The 20,510-nt window shown below is 46.3% G+C and overlaps 1 protein-coding gene across 2 annotated transcripts in view; it reads right to left on the bottom strand.

Moving 5' to 3' along the window:
- The window catches only part of TMEM39B (transmembrane protein 39B), a 34,028-nt gene extending 14,492 nt beyond the window's left edge, over positions 1-19,536 (bottom strand). The window contains exons 1-4 of one of the 2 annotated variants that reach the window (XM_040424560.1): positions 19,435-19,536; positions 11,024-11,209; positions 2,444-2,663; positions 47-130 (exon numbers count right to left, since the gene is read on the bottom strand). In XM_040424560.1, coding sequence (XP_040280494.1) covers positions 47-130; positions 2,444-2,663; positions 11,024-11,151 — 432 coding nt within the window. In that variant the 5' untranslated portion in view covers positions 11,152-11,209; positions 19,435-19,536. The remainder of the gene's footprint in view (positions 1-46; positions 131-2,443; positions 2,664-11,023; positions 11,210-19,434) is intronic. The other variant, XM_040424559.1, reaches the window with a different exon arrangement.
- Between the last annotated feature and the right edge of the window lie 974 nt (positions 19,537-20,510).

Raw genomic sequence — 20,510 nt, forward strand, 5'->3', positions numbered from 1 at the left:
ACATTAATGTTTTCCTGACTAGAAATCTAGTGTGTAGCAGTCATACCTCCCGAACAATTGCTGCAATTAATCTTCGAGCAAGCACGATTGTTGTGAGGGTCAGCACATTAAAATCTATTAGGTGGAAGTTCTACCGTATTCAAGAAAAGAAAAAAAAGTTAGAACAAACACAAATTCCACACATGCATAATAAACCATATTATGTATTCTCAATATTTAGTGTATAGTAACCTGTAAGATCTCAGGCCCATTCACATAGCAGATTTTGCAAAGGAAGTTTCTCAGTTTGAATACTGCGGGCCTGGTGGCGGTTTAGCCCCACTGAATGAAGCTCAAGCATGCTTGGGCACCCTCTGTGGCTTCCAGCACTGTCCATCTAGACACCATGCCAAGAAAAAACATGTCATTTATTGGCACGGTCGCAGCTATGAGCTACCAGTTGCATGAAAGGCAGCACAAGTTCCCATTGAAAACATTCCGGGCAGAACCTGCTGGCTTTTTGGCACATAATCCATGCCAAAATTCTAGCATCAAAAGATGCCATGTGAACCTGGGACTTCATGTGTTACATGCAGACTGAGGCACATGCTTCAGCTTTCACCCATAATTGATGTGCAATAGGTGTGAAAATCTGGAGCATGCTCAGTTTTGTGCAGAAATATTTTCTGCTACATTTGGATTGGGTTTTGAATATGCAATCCACATGTGCTGTAATTTGCTGCAGATTTGTGCTGCGCAATCCACATTATGTCAATTTAGCAGTAATCCTCACTAAAACAGGCAATGTCAGGAGTGATAATAGCCCTCTTTAAAAAGGCTTGTCTGGGTAAACCAACGTAGAGCCATTAAACCAGGCACAGGAGCATATGGAGCTATAGAACCAGGACTGGCGGCTGGATTTCATTACCGCCTACTGACCAACACAAATCACTTAGGCGGTGATGTGCTCAATGTCTTTCCCTGGACTGGAAGAGAGAAGAGCTTAACAGCTGAAGCATTGTATGGAGTCTAGATTTTGTAAAACACATGGAAGATAAATCAAGCATGTTAGAAAGGCACTAGTGTGCCCTAACAGCAGGCTTAGGCCTTATGCACATGAACGTTGTTTGTTTCCGTTCCATTTTTTTTGCAGATAGGATGCGGACCCATTAATTTCAATGGGTCCACAAAAAATGCGGACAGCACACCGTGTGCTGTCCTCATCAGTATGTCCGTTCCGTAGCCCCGCAAGAAAAATAGAACATGTCCTATTCTTGTCCGTTTTAGGCATTGCTACAATGGATCCGCAAAAAAATAAAATAAATGGATGGCATACGGATGTCATCCGTTTTTTTTGGGGCGGATCCGAAATTTGCTGACCGCAAAACACATACGGTCGTGTGCATGTAGCCTTACTGAGCAGACAGCCCTGGACTCCTTTAAAGGTCCTCAGGGCTGATTGTGGATCGCTACCCCAGTTTCTGATCCGATCGCAGTGGGGGAAGCTCCCTTTGGTCATGTCACAGCATGAACCACGACATGATCAAAGGGTCAACAGCTGGGACTGGAACTTCCGCTGACCCTGGCTGTGAAATGAAGCCTACGCTATGGACCCAGTCTGTTACCAACAGCCGGTTCTCAGCGCTGGAGTGCTTCAGCAGCCTTTTTGAACCCCTCAACTGCAGTGACGGGAAAGAATGTTGCTGCAGACTAAGGACCTGCACCGCCCACCATCCAAAGACAGTGGGCAGTTAAGGAGTTTAAGGCTACTTTTACACTAGCGCTTTTACTGGATCCGGCAGGGTTCAGCAAAAACGCTTAGATTACTGATAATACAACCAACTGCATCCGTTATGAACGGATCGGGTTGCATTATCTTTAACGTGGCCAAAACGGATCAGTCATGAACTCAACTGAAAGTCAATGGAGAACGGATCCATTTTCTATTGTGGCAGAGAAAACGGAACCGTCCCCATTGACTTGCTCCGCATCCCAGGACGGAAAGTAAACTACAACATGTTGCAGTTTACTCTCTGGTATGGGAACGCAACTAAACGGAACGGAATGCATTTTGAAGCATTCCATTCTGTTCAGTTTTGTCCTCATTGACAATGAATGGGGACAAAACTGAAGCGTTTTATTCCCCGGTATTGAGCCCCTATGACTGGTCTCAATACCGTAAAACTAAAACGCTAGTGTGAAAGTAGCCTAAGCTGTGTACAAAGCAGGTGTCATGATCCAAGTTAGTTGTCCAGACAATCCCTTTAATCTAATTACCTTGAGACTAAAACAAGCACAATTAGTCTTCATACACAAGCTCAAATCTTGATGCCATAAGCTCTGTGAAATGAGTATTCATCATACATATGTTTCCTTATCATGACCATTGTGCCGTTTTTATATCAAGTATTTATTTCTAACATTTACTAACATAAAGCCAAGGTTGCCCCTTATTATTGCTCACCAGAGACGTATGTGAAGGTGGGTGCGATGGTGGGTACCACCAAACAGTCTTGTAGATATTGATGTAGTGCACAAACAAGGCAATTAGGTGACACAGAAAGAGCTGCAGCTCAAAAACTAGGTGGCGGTCTGCAGGTAGATCAGGGATTTTGCAATGTCGCAGTGGTACCACTGTCTGTGCAGCAAGAGGGGGACTGGACAATCCTGTATTGGAACTACTCCTAAGTGGAGAAGAAAAGAAAAACAAGAAAAAAGCATCAACAAGAAGAACTTTACCTGGAAAAGGCATGGCACGTTGCAAATATAAACTCATAGTTTCAGCCCTAAGTTGTCAAATGCACTTATTTCACAAAGAGGTTATAGAAAGAGAAAGAATAAAATGTTAGGGGGTTGACCACTTTATAGACAAAACTCCAAATGGCAAAACATTTTTAAATGGTGATGGAGGTGCAGAATAGTAGTTACATGCATCCAGCAAATCCGCAGATACTACCGGTTCCTGCATAGAAGTAGAGCGGTCATGTAGATAAAACACTGCCAGTCTGCAATTACAAAGCGCATACATGGGCAGCTGGGCACCTATACTTCACAGGGCTAGGATATACCGCCAATTATACTTTTAACATCACAAATTAACGGTTTATTCCTTTTTTTTCAAATTTTTCAACCAACCCCTTTAATAGTCAATTTGCAGTATAACCATATCCACACATAGCAAAATGGCTGTGGATTTTAGCTGGGTTTACACGCACCGGCTGCTAGGTTTGTCTGATACCCTGCTCATAGCGGCCAACAGCTGCATGATTTTGTCGGTAAAAGCAAAATCGTGTGGCCATTGCAGAAGGGCAAGGTCTCAGCTGCAAGCAGTGGCCGAATCATGTAAACCTGGCCTTGCAGTGTGAAATCCTGGTTAGTACTGAGTTTAAAATCCACAGCGTGCTCATTAAGTTGCAGAAAAGCGGCACGCTTAGTGTGGAATCCACAGCAAAGTTGTAATTGCGCTAGCAGTTGTTAATCCGCCATAGTGGTTTACCCTGCTTATACACAACTGTTTTCTCCCAGTGCCTATAGAAAGGTTTAGGCAAAATTCATGAGAACGACCGGTCCGGGAAACAAGGTTCATGTGTCAGCCACATCTCCCAGACCAACTGCAGCTACCCTGACCCAAACTGACTGCATCATGGTGTTTTAGGATAGTCAGTTCCTAACTGATCGAGTCTGATGTACTGAACGGACATGATTTGAGTATACAGTACAACAGAGCTGTGATCAGATAGGAACGGACTAGGATCATAAAACACTATGATACAGTCAGTTCAGGTCAGGGGAACCACAGACTGTCCAGCCGACACATGGTGCTTTTTGGACCAATCCCAGTCGTGTGAATCTGCCCTTAGATTTCCTTTCCTTCAGGGTTGTGCCAGTGCCTAATAACAGACCTCAACATAGTAATCGGGCAGACATTCTTGTGATGTCTACAGTATATACCTTAGGCTAGGCTACACAGCGACATTATGATAATCAATGGTGTCGTACAGAAATGAAACTTGGATGGATTTTTTGCAACTGTCGTGTAGCAAATTGTCGCATTATGCTCAATATAATGTATTATGTCTATTCTACACACAGTACCTATCACCCCACACTCACGCTTTCTCACCCTACATCCTAATATCCACTTTTCCTGTACTTCTGATATGTATACAAATGCTCAGTATCACATCTCTCTACATGAAATGAAAACTTTTGGAGTAAGTTCTTTTAGAATTGTATTAGCTTTTGGTATTACAGAGGACACAAGTGCATCTATTGCCACCTAGAGTTAAGATACAACCAGAAGGTTGTTCATTTTATGCCTGCATGTTCTTATTGATTTACTACTCGGAAGTCATACCAATTTGCATTGGCAAGTATTCGCAATGACAGAAACTGGAGAAATGATGGGAGTAGTTCTGAAGGCATACCGATGGCTTGACACTTTTGCATATTTGCAAAGAGTGCCAGAGTCAAATGTGGACATTTGATATACTGTACCCAAGCTGATGGTACTCGCTTCATCTTACCATGTGCTCCTTATTGTAATAAATATACTCATTTGCTGTTACCTTGAAGTGAAGACATGGAAAATCCAGCACCCAAAATGGAAGAAATCAGTAAGTCCCATCAGGGATCCTAGGCCAGGCCAAGCCCAAAACAACAGCAGCAATTACAGGGATGGATCAGCTTTATTGCAATATTCACACGAGAAACTGCACATCGGAGCAGTCTTGATGCATTTCGACCGTGCTGCTTTCCTGACACGTCTTAGTTATTCATACATGCGTGTGTAAGGGCTGTCCAGCGCAGGCGCAGTACCCTCTCCCGTCATGTTCCACTTTCAACATGGCGTTATACGTGCTCTCTGAAGTCCACACTGCTCATTCACATGGTATGAAGGCATCTGCAAACCTCTGCCTCTCCATTTCCAGGTGGTTTATCCATGCACCAGCACTTGTTATATAATGCATGAATCCTTCTATTACGTAACATTACAATTAGAAGAAGTGAGCGAATCGAAGCTGATGAAGTGGAATTCGATCCGAATCTCAGGAAAAATTTGATTTGCACCAAAGCCGAATTTCCTCGCACTTCGTGGTAACGAATGGCATTTTTTCCTAAAATGGCTGCTGCACGTGTAAGGACATGGAGCAAGGAACTCTGGGAAGGCAAGATCACCCATAATGCCATGCATGCAGCCAATCAGCAGCCAGCCCTGTGATGTCACAGCCCTATAAATACATCTTAGAGTGTCATTCCCCAGCGTACTTAGTGCAAGGAGAGATGTGTCTACAGGCGCTAGGGACAGTGATAGGAAAGACTTGATTGTGGTGAAAAAACTATTTATAAGTGCAGGGAAAGGATAGGGAGGAATCATTCCACAGCATTTATGTAGAACAGGGTTCAGTAGGGGAGGTTATAGCCTGGGTAATAGGAACAATCCTATTACACCTTGCTGCACTGACTGGGGATCCAAATTGCCATTATACAGCTCTGTCATTCCAGCAAATCATTCTGGTTATTGGGGTGCAAGTGCTGTCTGATACAGCCATTAACAGGGTTTATTACAAGGAAATATTTCTACAGTACGTCTTATTAGCCCTTGTGCAGTGCAGTTATATCTTGTAAAGCCCATTTTGCCGTGTATTAGTGGCAAAAGAAAAATATATATTTGTCCTTGTGCAGTGCAGTGATATATTCTACAGCCCTGTTTGTTGTGGATTAGCGGCAAAATAAAAATATATTCGCCCTTCAGCGTTGCACTTATCTATTGAAAAGCCTGCTGTGTAAAAGAAGAAAAAAATGAGGGCCTAATTCCCCTTGTGCAGTACAGTGATATACTCTAAAGCCCTGTTTGCCATGTATTAGTGGCGAAATAAAAAATATTTGATCTAACATTTGATTATTTGATCTAAAAGTATGTCAGACAGAGAAGTGCCAGGCCTGCACAAGGGAATGCCAGAGGCCTAAATGGTGCTGGCGCAGGCAGAGGTCGCAGGAGAGTAAGCGGGCGTGGCAGCAGGAATCGCAGCAAGAGGCCTGAGCTCCCAATGTCATCTATCGGTCGTGTCTTGACCAGCAACTTAGCAGTTCTTGAATGGTTGACTCAGTCATCCACTTCATCCCAAGTGACATCAGACACCCCCAGCCAAGAGAGTCGGTGGGTTCCTCTGACACGACACTTAGTTGGCATGGCCCGGGAGCAGGCCCTGTGACCCACCTGTCCTGAACCTTCCCCTTTCATTTTCAGTTCCCTCACCGTGAGAAGTATTATATGCCGTATGCTCGGCTCCACCTTTCAGCGAGGAAGAGCTACTAGAGGACAGTCAGCAGCTACTGCCCAGCCAAGATCTAGGAGAGACATCCGCCGCTTCCTCCTCTAGGCGGGCAAGTAGTGATGAGGAGAGTGGCGTGGGAGCTGGTGTTGCGAGCGGTCAGGCTCCTGACCCAGAGACGGTTGAGGAGGACATCAGTGACATGAGGACAGTACTCGATGAGGATGATGTAGCTGATCGCACTTTGGAGCCGGGTGACGAAGGGGCGTCATCATCATCGGGAGAAGAGGGTGGCAGCTTGCCCGTGAGCCAGCAAGTCGCTAGCGTGGGCGGGAGTCAGCAGAGTGGCAGCAGTGGGAGGTTGGTAGCCAAACGTGCTCGGGGTAGACCACCCGCTTCGCGGGAGCCTACCTGCCCGGGGAGTAGCGGTGCAGGGGTTCAAGGAGGCAGCAGCGGTAGCAGTCAGTCACTGCATAGTGTTGGCATTTTTTTGTTAAGCCGCCGGAGGTGAATGTGGCCATATGTAGAATCTGTGGGCAGAGGGTGAAGCGTGGCCAGGGTGCCAATGTTGCCACTACGACCCTGCGTCAACATATGCAGCATCGCCATAAATTGGCCTGGGAGAACTGGTGCTCCGACGTGGTGGTCCAGCCTGCTGCAGCAATCGCTGCATCACCCAGTGGCACGCACCCGGTTTCAGGCAGTCAAGGCTCCACCACCTCAGCCGAAGGGAGCTGTCTGTCCTTCCTATCATCTGCCGGTCCTGATGCTCCTGCTCCCCCTCGTCACTCATTCCGTCAGCAATCAATCACTGAAGCGATTGCCAAGAGACAACAGTATGCGTGCACTCATCCAACGGCGCAGAAGCTGAACATGCTCTTGTCCAAGTTGCTGGTGCTGCAGTCCCTTTCTTTCCAAGTGGTGAACTCTGCACCTTTCAGGGAACTGATGGTTTGTGCCGAGCCGAGGTGGAGAGTCCCAAGCTGTCATTTCTTTGCCAAAAAGGCAGTACCAGCCCTGCACACACATGTAGAACAGAAGGTGGGCCAGTCCTTAAGCCTGTCGGTGTCTGCCAAAGTGCACGGCAGCGCCGACGTCCGGAGCTGTAACTACGGTCAGGGACAGTACATGTCCTTTACAGCCCACTGGGTGAATGTGGTTCCTGCACAGCCACACTAGCAACTTGGCCAGGTCACACCACTTCCGCCTCCATGTTGTCACGCTGTTGGTCCTGCGACAATGTCCGCCTCTGCCCCCTCATCCTCCACCATGTCAGCCTTCACTGCAGGGACAAGTCACAGGGAAACCTCCAGCATACCACGTGTGCAGGGCACAGTGGTGTCATGCTGTTCTGCACCTCGTTTCCCTGGGCAAACGGAGTCACACAGGGGAGGAACTGCTCAGTTTCCCTTGTCAAGAAATCGAATCCTGGCTTTCTCTCCGACAACTCAAAATTGGAACCATGGTGACCGACAACGGGAAGAACATTGTGTCTGCGCTGCGTCAAGGAGGGCTGAGCCATGTGCCCTGCATGGCACACGTGTTCAATTGTTGTCAAGCTGTTCCTGAAGTTTTCCACCCATGTGCAAGACATCCTAAAATGGCCAGGAAACTTTGCATGCACTTCAGCCACTCGTACACCGCAAAGCACACCCTCCTGGAGCTGCAGAACAGCATCCCCTAACATAGGCTGATATGTGACGTTTCCACCTGTCGGAATTCCACCCTCCATATGTTGGACCGACTGTACGAACAGAGAATGGCCATAAACGATTTCCTGAAGCTCCAAGCAGACAGGAGTGGCAGTTCATGAGTGACACCTGCCGTTTGCTCAGGCCCTTAGAGAAGGCTACGTTATTTGTCAGTCGCCAGGACTACGGGATGAACTATGTCATTCCACTGCTTCATGACCTGGGCTGGAACAGATGCTGGTAAATCTGGCTGGGCAGGGGACTGGAGACGTGGCGACTACATCTCACGGCCACATGAGCCCTGTGGGGGATGAACTGGAGGAGGAGGAGGACATTGGAGCACAAGCAATGTGTAGTGAAATGGGTGGTATTTCTACACAGGTGACAGGAGAGGAGGAGCAGGAGCAGCCAGAGGAGCTACAGGGCGATGAGGAAGAGGACCCAGACACACTGTGGCAGTATGCAGTGGAGGTGGAGGCAGGGAGTCCCGAGTCACTTGCGCAAATGGCCCGCTGCATGCTCACTTGCTTGGGTAGTCACAGCCGAATTGTCACCATTCGGCAGAGGGATGACTTATGGCTCTCCATCTTGTTGGACCCTCGCTACCGGTCCAAAATGGGGGCCTTTTTTACACCAGCTGAGAGGTTGGACAAACTGAACTACTATAGAGACATCCTATGTAGTTAGTTGGCCGCTGCCTATCTGCGCCATCGTCCATCCTCTCGCAGGTCTAACCGAGGGGGCCCTCTGCGCTCACGTTCCCTTGCAGTACCAGCTCCGTCAGCAGAACTGAGTCTAGAGTCGCTGATGAGCAGCTTTCTTCACTCGCATAGTGAAGAAACTACTCACCAGCAGCTAGAACCTGAACGGGGGCCATAGTTACCCCAACAAGAACTCGCCTGTCTACCCAAAATGTGGAGAGACTGACCTTTGTCAAGATGATTCAGGCGTGGATCAGCCAGGATTTTGACCCACCAATTCCTGATGCATCAGACTAGATCATCCATGGTGCCACACCAACACTTTGACAAAAGAGACTAGTTTCTTCTGGCTACCTGCCTCAGCTACTATTCTGATGCTGCCACCCACATCTGATGCCAAGTGCTCCTTCTTTCACCCACCATCTTCAGCGGTTACTGGTATTGCCACCCACCTCCACACTACATCACCTTGCCACTCTGGGTCTCTTGATGCTGCTGCCACCTCCACACTATGTCACCTTGCCACTCTGTGGTCTCCTCATGCTGCTGCAACCTCCACACTGTCACCTTACCACTCTGTGGTCTCCTCATGCTGCTGCCACCTCCACACTATGCCACCTTGCCACTCTGTGGTCTCCTCATCCTGCTGCCACCTCCACACTCTGTCATTGTGACACTCTGTGGCCTCCTGATGCTGCCGCCACCTACAGACTCTGTCATAGGGCCACTCTGTGGACTTCTCATGCTGTTCCCACCCTCCCCACTTCTTGACTGGGCCACTATTTAGCCTTTTCGGCCTGGCTGACATCTTTTATTTGACCCTTCTTCTGATCCGTCAGAAGAAAGGTAAAATGAGACGCACACCGGATCCTGTCTGTTTAGCAGCTGTAAGGCCTGTATGGTCCCATCATAATTGGCTTATGATTTGGTAGCCAAAAGCATGAGTGGGTACAAAACACAGAAGACATGCAAATATTCTGTTCATGTGTTATCTCCGTTTTGGATCCACTTCAGTTTTTCTGGGCATTAGCAATACTGATGGATTACTGACCGAATGAAGGCGTATGCTCCACAGACAGGATCAGTTTTTTGTGGATTATTGTTCTGACGGATCAGAGGAAGAGCAAAATAATCAGTGACGTCAAGACAAACTTACTGCCGACACCCTCTCCACTCTGTCGGGGGGGCTCTATTTGTATAAGCGTTTAATAGATCATGTTCTGTAGACATCTATGTGGAATCAGCTGATAACGGTGTAAAAGAAGTGCGCTTCTTCTTGGCGCTAACATCGACCTGTAAGGCTGAGTTCACACTTGAGTTTTTTGGTCAGTTTTGGCCCTGTAACTGCCCAAATAAGTGAAGTGTGCAGTGATTCTAAGTGCGACTCCTGTCATCTGCATGTCATACAGACTCACAGTATTATTTCACTACCAAAGCAGACTCCCTATGCATGTTACTGCAAGAGTTCTACACCACTATAAAGGCTCTCTGCAGCCAGGGAATAGCTGTTTTTTTTATGAAATTCGCCGCGAATATAATCGGATCGAACAGATTTTTCCCGAAAAATTCGGCGAACTGGCGAATCTAATTTTTGAAAAATTCACTCATCTCTAATTACAATGTTACTACACGACTGTCTCTCTCTAAATGCATCAGTTCCAGCTTCGGGCGTTTTCACACAGCTATTTGCTCCAATGGAAAAATTTGCTGCGGAATCTGTGATGCCAATCCATGGCTGGTCTTCATATTTCTACCACTTACTTGCATTTGTGCATGTCGCGGACACGCTGTGTTATACCGGACTGTATTATCTCCCCACTCAAGTGCTTGAAGAATGTGAATGCAATGGAACATACTGCGGTATGCACAGCGCCATACGATAAGTCCTGTATTCAGGATCCGTACCACGCAGAACTTGTATGCATCCCCAATTAGGCTAGGGCTACACAGCGACAATAAGAATACAACTACATGGTGACGTGTCGCACCAAAGTCATGCGACATTTTTTATAATAATTTTCAATGGTGTCACACTGCATCATGTCACGACTGCAACACGACAGTCACACAAAAATCCAACTTGTCGCAGGCGCTGTGTGACACCAGTGACAACTTGCGTGACGTCGCCGTGTAGCCCTAGCCTTACACTTGTGTATTGGGCAGTTATCCCAAACGGACGAATCTAGTGAATACAACCAGCAAGACCTATGCACGGACGTCCTAAAAATGAGGGTGCTGAAGCATCAGTCTTCCTGCCTGGCTGTCGTTGTTAGTAAGTAAGACAGCTACCAGTATTTCACCTAACTGACAAATGGATCCAAATAGGTTGGTAAATGATTACAAGTTCACATTACTCTATTCAAATATTGACCATTACCTGGCTCTGGACCTCACTCCGCTCACAGTAGGAGCTCCACCATGGACGGCACCACCTGCAGATCCAGGGTCACATAGGGGAGTGCGGCAGTATGATGTCCGGCTTGGGCCTCGACGGCCCCCAGCCATATCTGGGGTTATCTGACTCAGTCACAAATAAGACATGTATGGTTGATGGACCTGCTGCTGTACAAAATAATACACAAAATATAATGAAAAAACAATTACGTTACATTATTATATAAAAGACATCACATTTTGAGGGCCAAGTGGACGAAAACTGGCATTTCATGAAGAAATCAAACTCCCAAATAAACAATTTATGTGGACTTTTAGTTAATCTCCTGAATGTGTTTGGTCAGTTGCCTAGCAACTTAGTCCAAGACAAGCAGGTGACACCTGCCGATCTCCTAGCAAGATGGTCACTATTGCCCAGCTCTGGAAGAAGGAATACTTCTTTAGGCCAAACACAGATGAGCGCGTTCATTTCGAGAAATTAGCAGCGTGTGGCAGTGCGAGTTCCCATTCTGACCTCCGCTCCTCTGCCAGGATTTATAGTGCTGTGTAAGGGCTCATGCACACAACAAATTCTGGATCCGCAAAACACAGATACGGGCCGCGTGCATTCCATATTTTGTGGAACGGAACAGCTGGCCCCTATTAGAAGCGTCTGTAATGCGGACAATAATAGGACATGTTCTTTTTTTTTTTTGCAGAAGTGCCATATGGAAACGGAACATATGGAGTAATTTCAGTTTTTTTGTGGCCTCATTGATGTGAATAGTTCCGCATATGGGCCGAAAAAAAAAAAAAAGGAACGGACTCGGAAAAAAAAATTAGTTTGTGTGCACGAGCCCTGACCCTGAGAGACCTGGAGTCTATTGAATTATAGTGACATAATGCTGTCAGTGTAAAGTCAGTAGATTACAGAACTCTGAGTGACACAGCATTATAAATCAGTGTACTTGCTCGTGGCCTAAAAAACACACACATCTAAGTGAACGCATACACTTTCGGATTACTTAAAGAAACCTCTCAGCCATCCTGACTCGTCTGTTTCAATAAATGATTTCCCCATGAAATAATTCTGGAACATCTTTTCTAAACACTGATTTCGCTCCTGCTGAATATTTATAAAAAAAAAGTTGGGTGTGCCCCTAAAGACTGACTATGTAGGGACACTGTCAATCCATTCACAAATATCTACAAGGAATAATAGAGGAACGGCATAACAGAGAGTTCTAAGCACCAGAGATACAAACATTAAAGGAGTTTTCCACGCGCCTGATATTGATGACCGGTGGATAGGTCATCAATGTCCAATTGATGAGGGTCTGACACGCTGCCCCTCCACCGATCAGCTGTTGCCTATGCGGCTGGAACACAAAGCACAGCTTCGTTCCAAGTGTAGTGGGCGTGCTGGGTTACTGCACTAACAGTGTACGGAGTCCGCCGCTGGAACTAGAACTGTGAATGGAGCAGGAAGCAGACAGCGCCAGTCAAAGTGTAGTGGCCGTGCTGGGTTACTGCACCTTAGCTCCTACTGAAGTGAAAGGAAGCTAAGCTGTAGTAACCCAGCACGGCCACTACACTTTCACCGGCGCTGTCTGCTTCCTGCTCCATTCACAGTTCTAGTTCCAGCGGCGGACTCCGTACACTGTTAGGCCCCTTTCACACGGGCGAGTATTCCGCACGGATGCGATGCATGAGTTGAACGTATTGCACCCGCACTGAATACCGACCCATTCATTTCTATAGGGCTGTTCACATGAGCGGTGATTTTCACGCATCACTTGTGCGTTGCGTGAAAATCGCAGCATGCTCTATATTCTGCGTTTTTCACGCAACGCAGACCCCATAGAAGTGAATGGGGTTGCGTGAAAATCGCAAGCATCGGCAAGCAAGTGTGGATGCGGTGTGATTTTCACGCACGGTTACTAGGAGACGATCGGGATGGAGATCCGATCATTATTATTTTCCCTTATAACATGGTTATAAGGGAAAATAATAGCATTCTGAATACAGAATGCATAGTAAAATAGCGCTGGAGGGGTTAAAAAAAATTTTTTTAACCACCTCCGGACCGCCTAACGCAGGATCGCGTTCCGGAGGTGGCAGCCCTGCGCAGAGTCACGCATATATGCGTCATCTCGCGATGGCCGAGATTTCCTGTGAACGCGCGCACACAGGCGCGCGCGCTCATAGGAACGGAAGGTAAGAGAGTTGATCTCCAGCCTGCCAGCGGCGATCGTTCGCTGGCAGGCTGGAGATGTGTTTTTTTTAACCCCTAACAGGTATATTAGACGCTGTTTTGATAACAGCGTCTAATATACCTGCTACCTGGTCCTCTGGTGGTCCCATTTGTTTTGGATCGACCACCAGAGGACACAGGTAGCTCAGTAAAGTCCCACCAAGCACCACTACACTACACTACACCCCCCCCCCCCCCCCCGTCACTTATTAACCCCTTATTAGCCCCTGATCACCCCTGATCACCCCATATAGACTCCCTGATCACCCCCCTGTCATTGATCACCCCCCTGTCATTGATCACCCCCCTGTCATTGATTACCCCCCTGTAAAGCTCCATTCAGACGTCCGCATGATTTTTACGGATCCACTGATAGATGGATCGGATCCGCAAAACGCATCCGGACGTCTGAATGAAGCCTTACAGGGGCGTGATCAATGACTGTGGTTATCACCCCATATAGACTCCCTGATCACCCCCCCTGTCATTGATTACACCCCTGTCATTGATCAACCCCCTGTAAAGCTCCATTCAGACGTCCGCATGATTTTTACGGATCCACTGATAGATAGATCGGATCCGCAAAACGCATCCGGACGTCTGAATGAAGCCTTACAGGGGCGTGATCATGGACTGTGGTGATCACCCCATATAGACTCCCTGATCACCCCCCTGTCATTGATCACCCCCCCTGTAAAGCTCCATTCAGATGTCCGCATGATTTTTACGGATGCACTGATAGATGGATCCGATCCGCAAAACGCATCCGGACGTCTGAATGAAGCCTTACAGGGGCATGATCAATGACTGTGGTGATCACCCCATATAGACTCCCTGATCACCCCCCTGTAAAGCTCCATTCAGATGTCCGCATGATTTTTACGGATGCACTGATAGATGGATCCGATCCGCAAAACGCATCCGGACGTCTGAATGAAGCCTTACAGGGGCGTGATCAATGACTGTGGTGATCACCCCATATAGACTCCCTGATCACCCCCCTGTCATTGATTACCCCCCTGTCATTGATTACCCCCCTGTAAAGCTCCATTCAGACGTCCGCATGATTTTTACGGATCCACTGATAGATGGATCGGATCCGCAAAACTCATCCGGACGTCTGAATGAAGCCTTACAGGGGCGTGATCAATGACTGTGGTGATCACCCCATATAGACTCCCTGATCAACCCCCCTGTCATTGATCACCCCCCCTGTCATTGATCACCCCCCCCTGTCATTGATCACCCCCCCTGTCATTGATCAACCCCCCCTGTCTTTGATCAACCCCCCCTGTCATTGATCAACCCCCCCTGTCATTGATCAACCCCCCCTGTCATTGATCAACCCCCCTGTCATTGATCACCCCCCCTGTCATTGATCACCCCCCTGTCAGGCTCCATTCAGATATTTTTTGGCCCAAGTTAGCAGAATTTTTATTTTTTTTTCTTACAAAGTCTCATATTCCACTAACTTGTGTCAAAAAATAAAATCTCACATGAACTCACCATACCCCTCACGGAATCCAAATGCGTAAAATTTTTTAGACATTTATATTCCAGACTTCTTCTCACGCTTTAGGGCCCCTAGAATGCCAGGGCAGTATAAATACCCCACATGTGACCCCATTTCGGAAAGAAGACACCCCCAGGTATTCCGTGAGGGGCATATTGAGTCCATGAAAGATTGAAATTTTTGTCCCAAGTTAGCGGAACGGGAGACTTTGTGAGAAAAAAATTAAAAATATCAATTTCCGCTAACTTGTGCCAAAAAAAAAAAAAATTCTATGAACTCGCCATGCCCCTCATTGAATACCTTGGGGTGTCTTCTTTCCAAAATGGGGTCACATGTGGGGTATTTATACTGCCCTGGCATCTAGGGGCCCCAAAGCGTGAGAAGAAGTCTGGTATCCAAATGTCTAAAAATGCCCTCCTAAAAGGAATTTGGGCACCTTTGCGCATCTAGGCTGCAAAAAAGTGTCACACATCTGGTATCGCCGTACTCAGGAGAAGTTGGGGAATGTGTTTTGGGGTGTCATTTTACATATACCCATGCTGGGTGAGAGAAATATCTTGGTCAAAATGCCAACTTTGTATAAAAAAATGGGAAAAGTTGTCTTTTGCCAAGATATTTCTCTCACCCAGGCATGGGTATATGTAAAATGACACCCAAAACACATTCCCCAACTTCTCCTGAATACGGCGATACCACATGTGTGACACTTTTTTGCAGCCTAGGTGGGCAAAGGGGCCCATATTCCAAAGAGCACCTTTAGGATTTCACAGGTCATTTACCTACTTACCACACATTAGGGCCCCTGGAAAATGCCAGGGCAGTATAACTACCCCACAAGTGACCCCATTTTGGAAAGAAGACACCCCAAGGTATTCCGTGAGGGGCATGGCGAGTTCCTAGAATTTTTTATTTTTTGTCACAAGTTAGTGGAAAATGCTTTTTTTTTTTTTTTTCATACAAAGTCTCATATTCCACTAACTTGTGACAAAAAATAAAAAGTTCCATGAACTCACTATGCCATCAGCGAATACCTTGGGGTCTCTTCTTTCCAAAATGGGGTCACTTGTGGGGTAGTTATACTGCCCTGGCATTCTAGGGGCCCAAATGTGTGGTAAGGAGTTTGAAATCAAATTCTGTAAAAAATGACCTGTGAAATCCGAAAGGTGCTCTTTTGAATATGGGCCCCTTTGCCCACCTAGGCTGCAAAAAGTGTCACACATCTGGTATCTCCGTAATCGGGAGAAGTTGGGGAATGTGTTTTGGGGTGTCATTTTACATATACCCATGCTGGGTGAGAGAAATATCTTGGCAAAAGACAACTTTTCCCATTTTTTATACAAAGTTGGCATTTGACCAAGATATTTATCTCACCCAGCATGGGTATATGTAAAAAGACACCCCAAAACACATTCCTCAACTTCTCCTGAATACAGAGATACCAGATGTGTGACACTTTTTTGCAGCCTAGGTGGGCAAAGGGGCCCACATTCCAAAGAGCACCTTTCGGATTTCACAGGTCATTTACCTACTTACCACACATTTGGGCCCCTAGAATGCCAGGGCAGTATAACTACCCCACAAGTGACCCCATTTTGGAAAGAAGAGACCCCAAGGTATTCGCTGATGGGCATAGTGAGTTCATGGAAGTTTTTATTTTTTGTCACAAGTTTGTGGAATATGAGACTTTGTATGAAAAAAAATAAAAATAAAAAAATCATCATTTTCCACTAACTTGTGACAAAAAATAAAAAATTCTAGGAACTCGCCATGCCCCTCACGGAATACCTTGGGGTGTCTTCTTTCCAAAATGGGGTCACTTGTGGGGTAGTTATACTGCCCTGGTATTCTAGGGGCCCAAATGTGTGGTAAGGAGTTTGAAATCAAATTCAGGAAAAAATGAGGAGTGAAATCCGAAAGGTGCTCTTTGGAATATGGGCCCCTTTGCCCACCTAGGCTGCAAAAAAGTGTCACACATCTGGTATCCCCGTACTCAGGAGAAGTTGAGGAATGTGTTTTGGGGTGTCTTTTTACATATACCCATGCTGGGTGAGATAAATATCTTGGTCAAAATGACAACTTTGTATAAAAAAAATGGGAAAAGTTGTCTTTTGCCAAGATATTTCTCTCACCCAGCATGGGTATATATAAAATGACACCCCAAAACACATTCCCTACCTTCTCCTGAGTACGGAGATACCAGATGTGTGACACTTTTTTGCAGCCTAGGTGGGCAAAGGGGCCCATATTCCAAAGAGCACATTTCGGATTTCACACGTCATTTTTTACAGAATTTGATTTCAAACTCCTTACCACACATTTGGGCCCCTAGAATGCCAGGGCAGTATAACTACCCCACAAGTGACCCCATTTTGGAAAGAAGAGACCCCAAGGTATTCGCTGATGGGCATAGTGAGTTCATAGAACTTTTTATTTTTTGTCACAAGTTAGTGGAATATGAGACTTTGTAAGAAAAAAAAAAAAAAAAAAAATCATAATTTTCCGCTAACTTGTGACAAAAAATAAAAAGTTCTATGAACTCACTATGCCCATCAGCGAATACCTTAGGGTGTGTACTTTCAGAAATGGGGTCATTTGTGGGGTGTTTGTACTGTCTGGCCATTGTAGAACCTCAGGAAACATGACAGGTGCTCAGAAAGTCAGAGCTGCTTCAAAAAGTGGAAATTCACATTTTTGTACCATAGTTTGTAAACGCTATAACTTTTACCCAAACCATTTTTTTTTTACCCAAACATTTTTTTTTAATCAAAGACATGTAGAACTATAAATTTAGAGCAAAATTTCTATATGGATGTCGTTTTTTTTTGCAAAATTTTACAACTGAAAGTGAAAATTGTCATTTTTTTTGCAAAAAAAATCGTTAAATTTCGATTAATAACAAAAAAAGTAAAAATGTCAGCAGCAATGAAATACCACCAAATGAAAGCTCTATTAGTGAGAAGAAAAGGAGGTAAAATTCATTTGGGTGGTAAGTTGCATGACCGAGCAATAAACGGTGAAAGTAGTGTAGTGCAGAAGTGTAAAAAGTGGCCTGGTCTTTCAGGGTGTTTAAGCACTGGGGGCTGAAGTGGTTAACTCACCTTAGTCCACTTGCTCGCGCAGCCGCATCTCCTTCTGTCTCCTTTGTTGAACAGGACCTGTGGTGACGTCACACCGGTCATCACATGATCTTTTACCATGGTGATGGATCATGTGATGACCGGAGTGACATCACCACAGGTCCTTGCTCAGCGAAGGAGATGCCGGGCTGCGCGAGCAACGTGGACTAAGGTGAGTTAAATAATTTTTTTTTTACCCCTCCAGCGCTATTTTACTATGCATTCTGTATTCAGAATGCTATTATTTTCCCTTATAACCATGTTATAAGGGAAAATAATACAATCTACAGAACACCGATCCCAAGCCCGAACTTCTGTGAAGAAGTTTGGGTACCAAACATGCGTGATTTTTCTCACGCGAGTGCAAATTGCGGGTGTTCCCGTAACGCACCCGCACATTTTCCCGCAACGCCCGTCTGAAAGGGGCCTTAGTGGCCGATCTCGGGTAATGCAGCTGAGCTCCCATTTAATGTTGAGCTTGTGTTTTAAGTTCTGCGTCCAAAGTTCGGGTTATCGAAGAATCCTGTTATGGATTCCAAATACCGTTATGGTCCGTGGTAGCGAAAACCCGAACGTTGGACGCAGAACTTAAAACACAAGTTCACTCAACACTACTCATTCACTTAGATTAGGGCAGGGATGGCCAACCTGAGGCTCTCCAGCTGTTGCAAAACTACAACTCCCAGCATGCCCGGGCTACCTACAGCTATCAGCCTACAGCAGGGCATAGTGGGAGTTGTAGTTTTACAACAGCTGGAGAGCCTCAGGTTGGCCATGCCTGGATTAGGGCATCAGCTGAAGTAGCCTAATGCAGCACTATAAGGCCTCTTTCACTCATCAGTGATTGGGAGTCAGAAGCTGGTGCTGGTCCAAAGCACAGAACAGGTGCAAATCTTTCCACGATACCTCATCTCTGTGTAGCCTTGACTCCCGGTTTTTGGCTAACAATAACTGATGGAAATCACTGACCAAACACTGAGGGTAGGACTCCAGGTTTTTTCTTCCTGTAACCCTGATTGGTGGGGGGTTGCCGGTCCCCCACAGATCTGATATTAATGACCTGTCCTATGAATAGGGTCATGGGTATGTCAGTCCTGGAAACCCCCTACGTCAGGAGCACTGACAGGCCTTCCTTTATAGAGAAGGTTCACCAAGAGGAAGGAACCTATGAGGGAACTGCTGACAGGAGGGCTCAAGCTTCCTCTGCTAATGCTGCTCCACTGACTACAAGTGAGGTGACAGCAGATTATGGAATTGTCATTGAGCACTACCCAACAGGACCATGAGGGAGCCTCATAGACCATCTGCTGGAGTCGCATATATGAAAGGCACAGAAGTGCTGGGGCAGGCTTCCACACAGCAAGGGAGGGGTACCACCATATGTATCTACGTCCCAGCCGCCATGAAAACCCCAGCCGCCGCGCCCCCAGATACGCTCGGTGCGGGCCTCGCTCACTTACCTCCCCAGAGAAGGGGGGGGGAGAGGTTGAACCATCAACCGCAGCACCACCTCCCCAAATATCACTCACGACACTTCTGTCCGGCGGGAGCGCGCCTTGTGTCATAAAGCGCGAGGGCGCGCAGCTAGAGCAGTTCGTAAAGGATGCGTGCCGTGTGTGCGTGATGACATCACACGCCTCTACTCCAAGGCCGGCTTATTTCACTCTTGCGCATGCGCGGCTGGTGTATGAAGTGAATGAACGTTCGTATGTCGGCCTCACAGCCTCTGTTTACGGGAGGACATGCTGCCAAGTGGTGAATGACAAAGTCGGGGTTGTCATCAGAGTCTGGGCACCTTTGCACTGGGAAATGATTGAGAATGAACGCTTGTTCTGGTGATGGTAACCCCCTGGCCAAGCCGTGGTGGTATTAGAGCCAGTTCACACTGAGTTTGTTTTGGGCGCTGATTTTGGAGCGTTTCTGCCTTAAAATCTGCTCCAAAACAGCCATCCATTCATTTCAATGGGAAGCGACATGACCGATTTTTGGGCAGAATCCGCCCCAGTCATCTCCAGCGTTTTCAGAAGCTACTTTACAATAGTGTGTATTGCCAACTGTCCTCCCTCCAAGCCCTATTAAATGCAGTATTAGGGCTCATGCACACATCTGTATGTATTTTGTGATCCGCAACAAATACGGATGACGTCCGTGTGCATTCCGTATTTTGCGGAATGGAACATCTGGCCCCTAATAGAACAGTACTATCCTTGTCCATAATGCAGACAATAATGGGACATGTTCTACTTTTGGCGGAACGGACATACGGAAACAGAATGCACAGAGTAACTTCTGTTACCCATTGAAATAAATAGTTACATATACGGTCTGCAAAAAAAAAAACACACAACAGACACGGAAAGAAAATATTCAATTTTTTCCATGTGCAGAACATGGATTCCGCACATGGAGTCATTTTTTTATTTTTTTTTATGCCCCATTGAATTCAATGGTTTATTATATGGACCTATAAAAAACGGAACGGAAACTAAGAAAAATACGTTTGTGTGCATGAGCCCTTACATCGATAGTACTGCTGCAGGTGAATCCCAAGCAAAACGCTTTAGTTTTGTCCCCATTCATTGTAAATGGGGACAAAACTGAACGAAAC

Source organism: Bufo bufo, chromosome 3 (genome assembly GCF_905171765.1).
Source record: "Bufo bufo chromosome 3, aBufBuf1.1, whole genome shotgun sequence".
Taxonomy (NCBI): domain Eukaryota; kingdom Metazoa; phylum Chordata; class Amphibia; order Anura; family Bufonidae; genus Bufo; species Bufo bufo.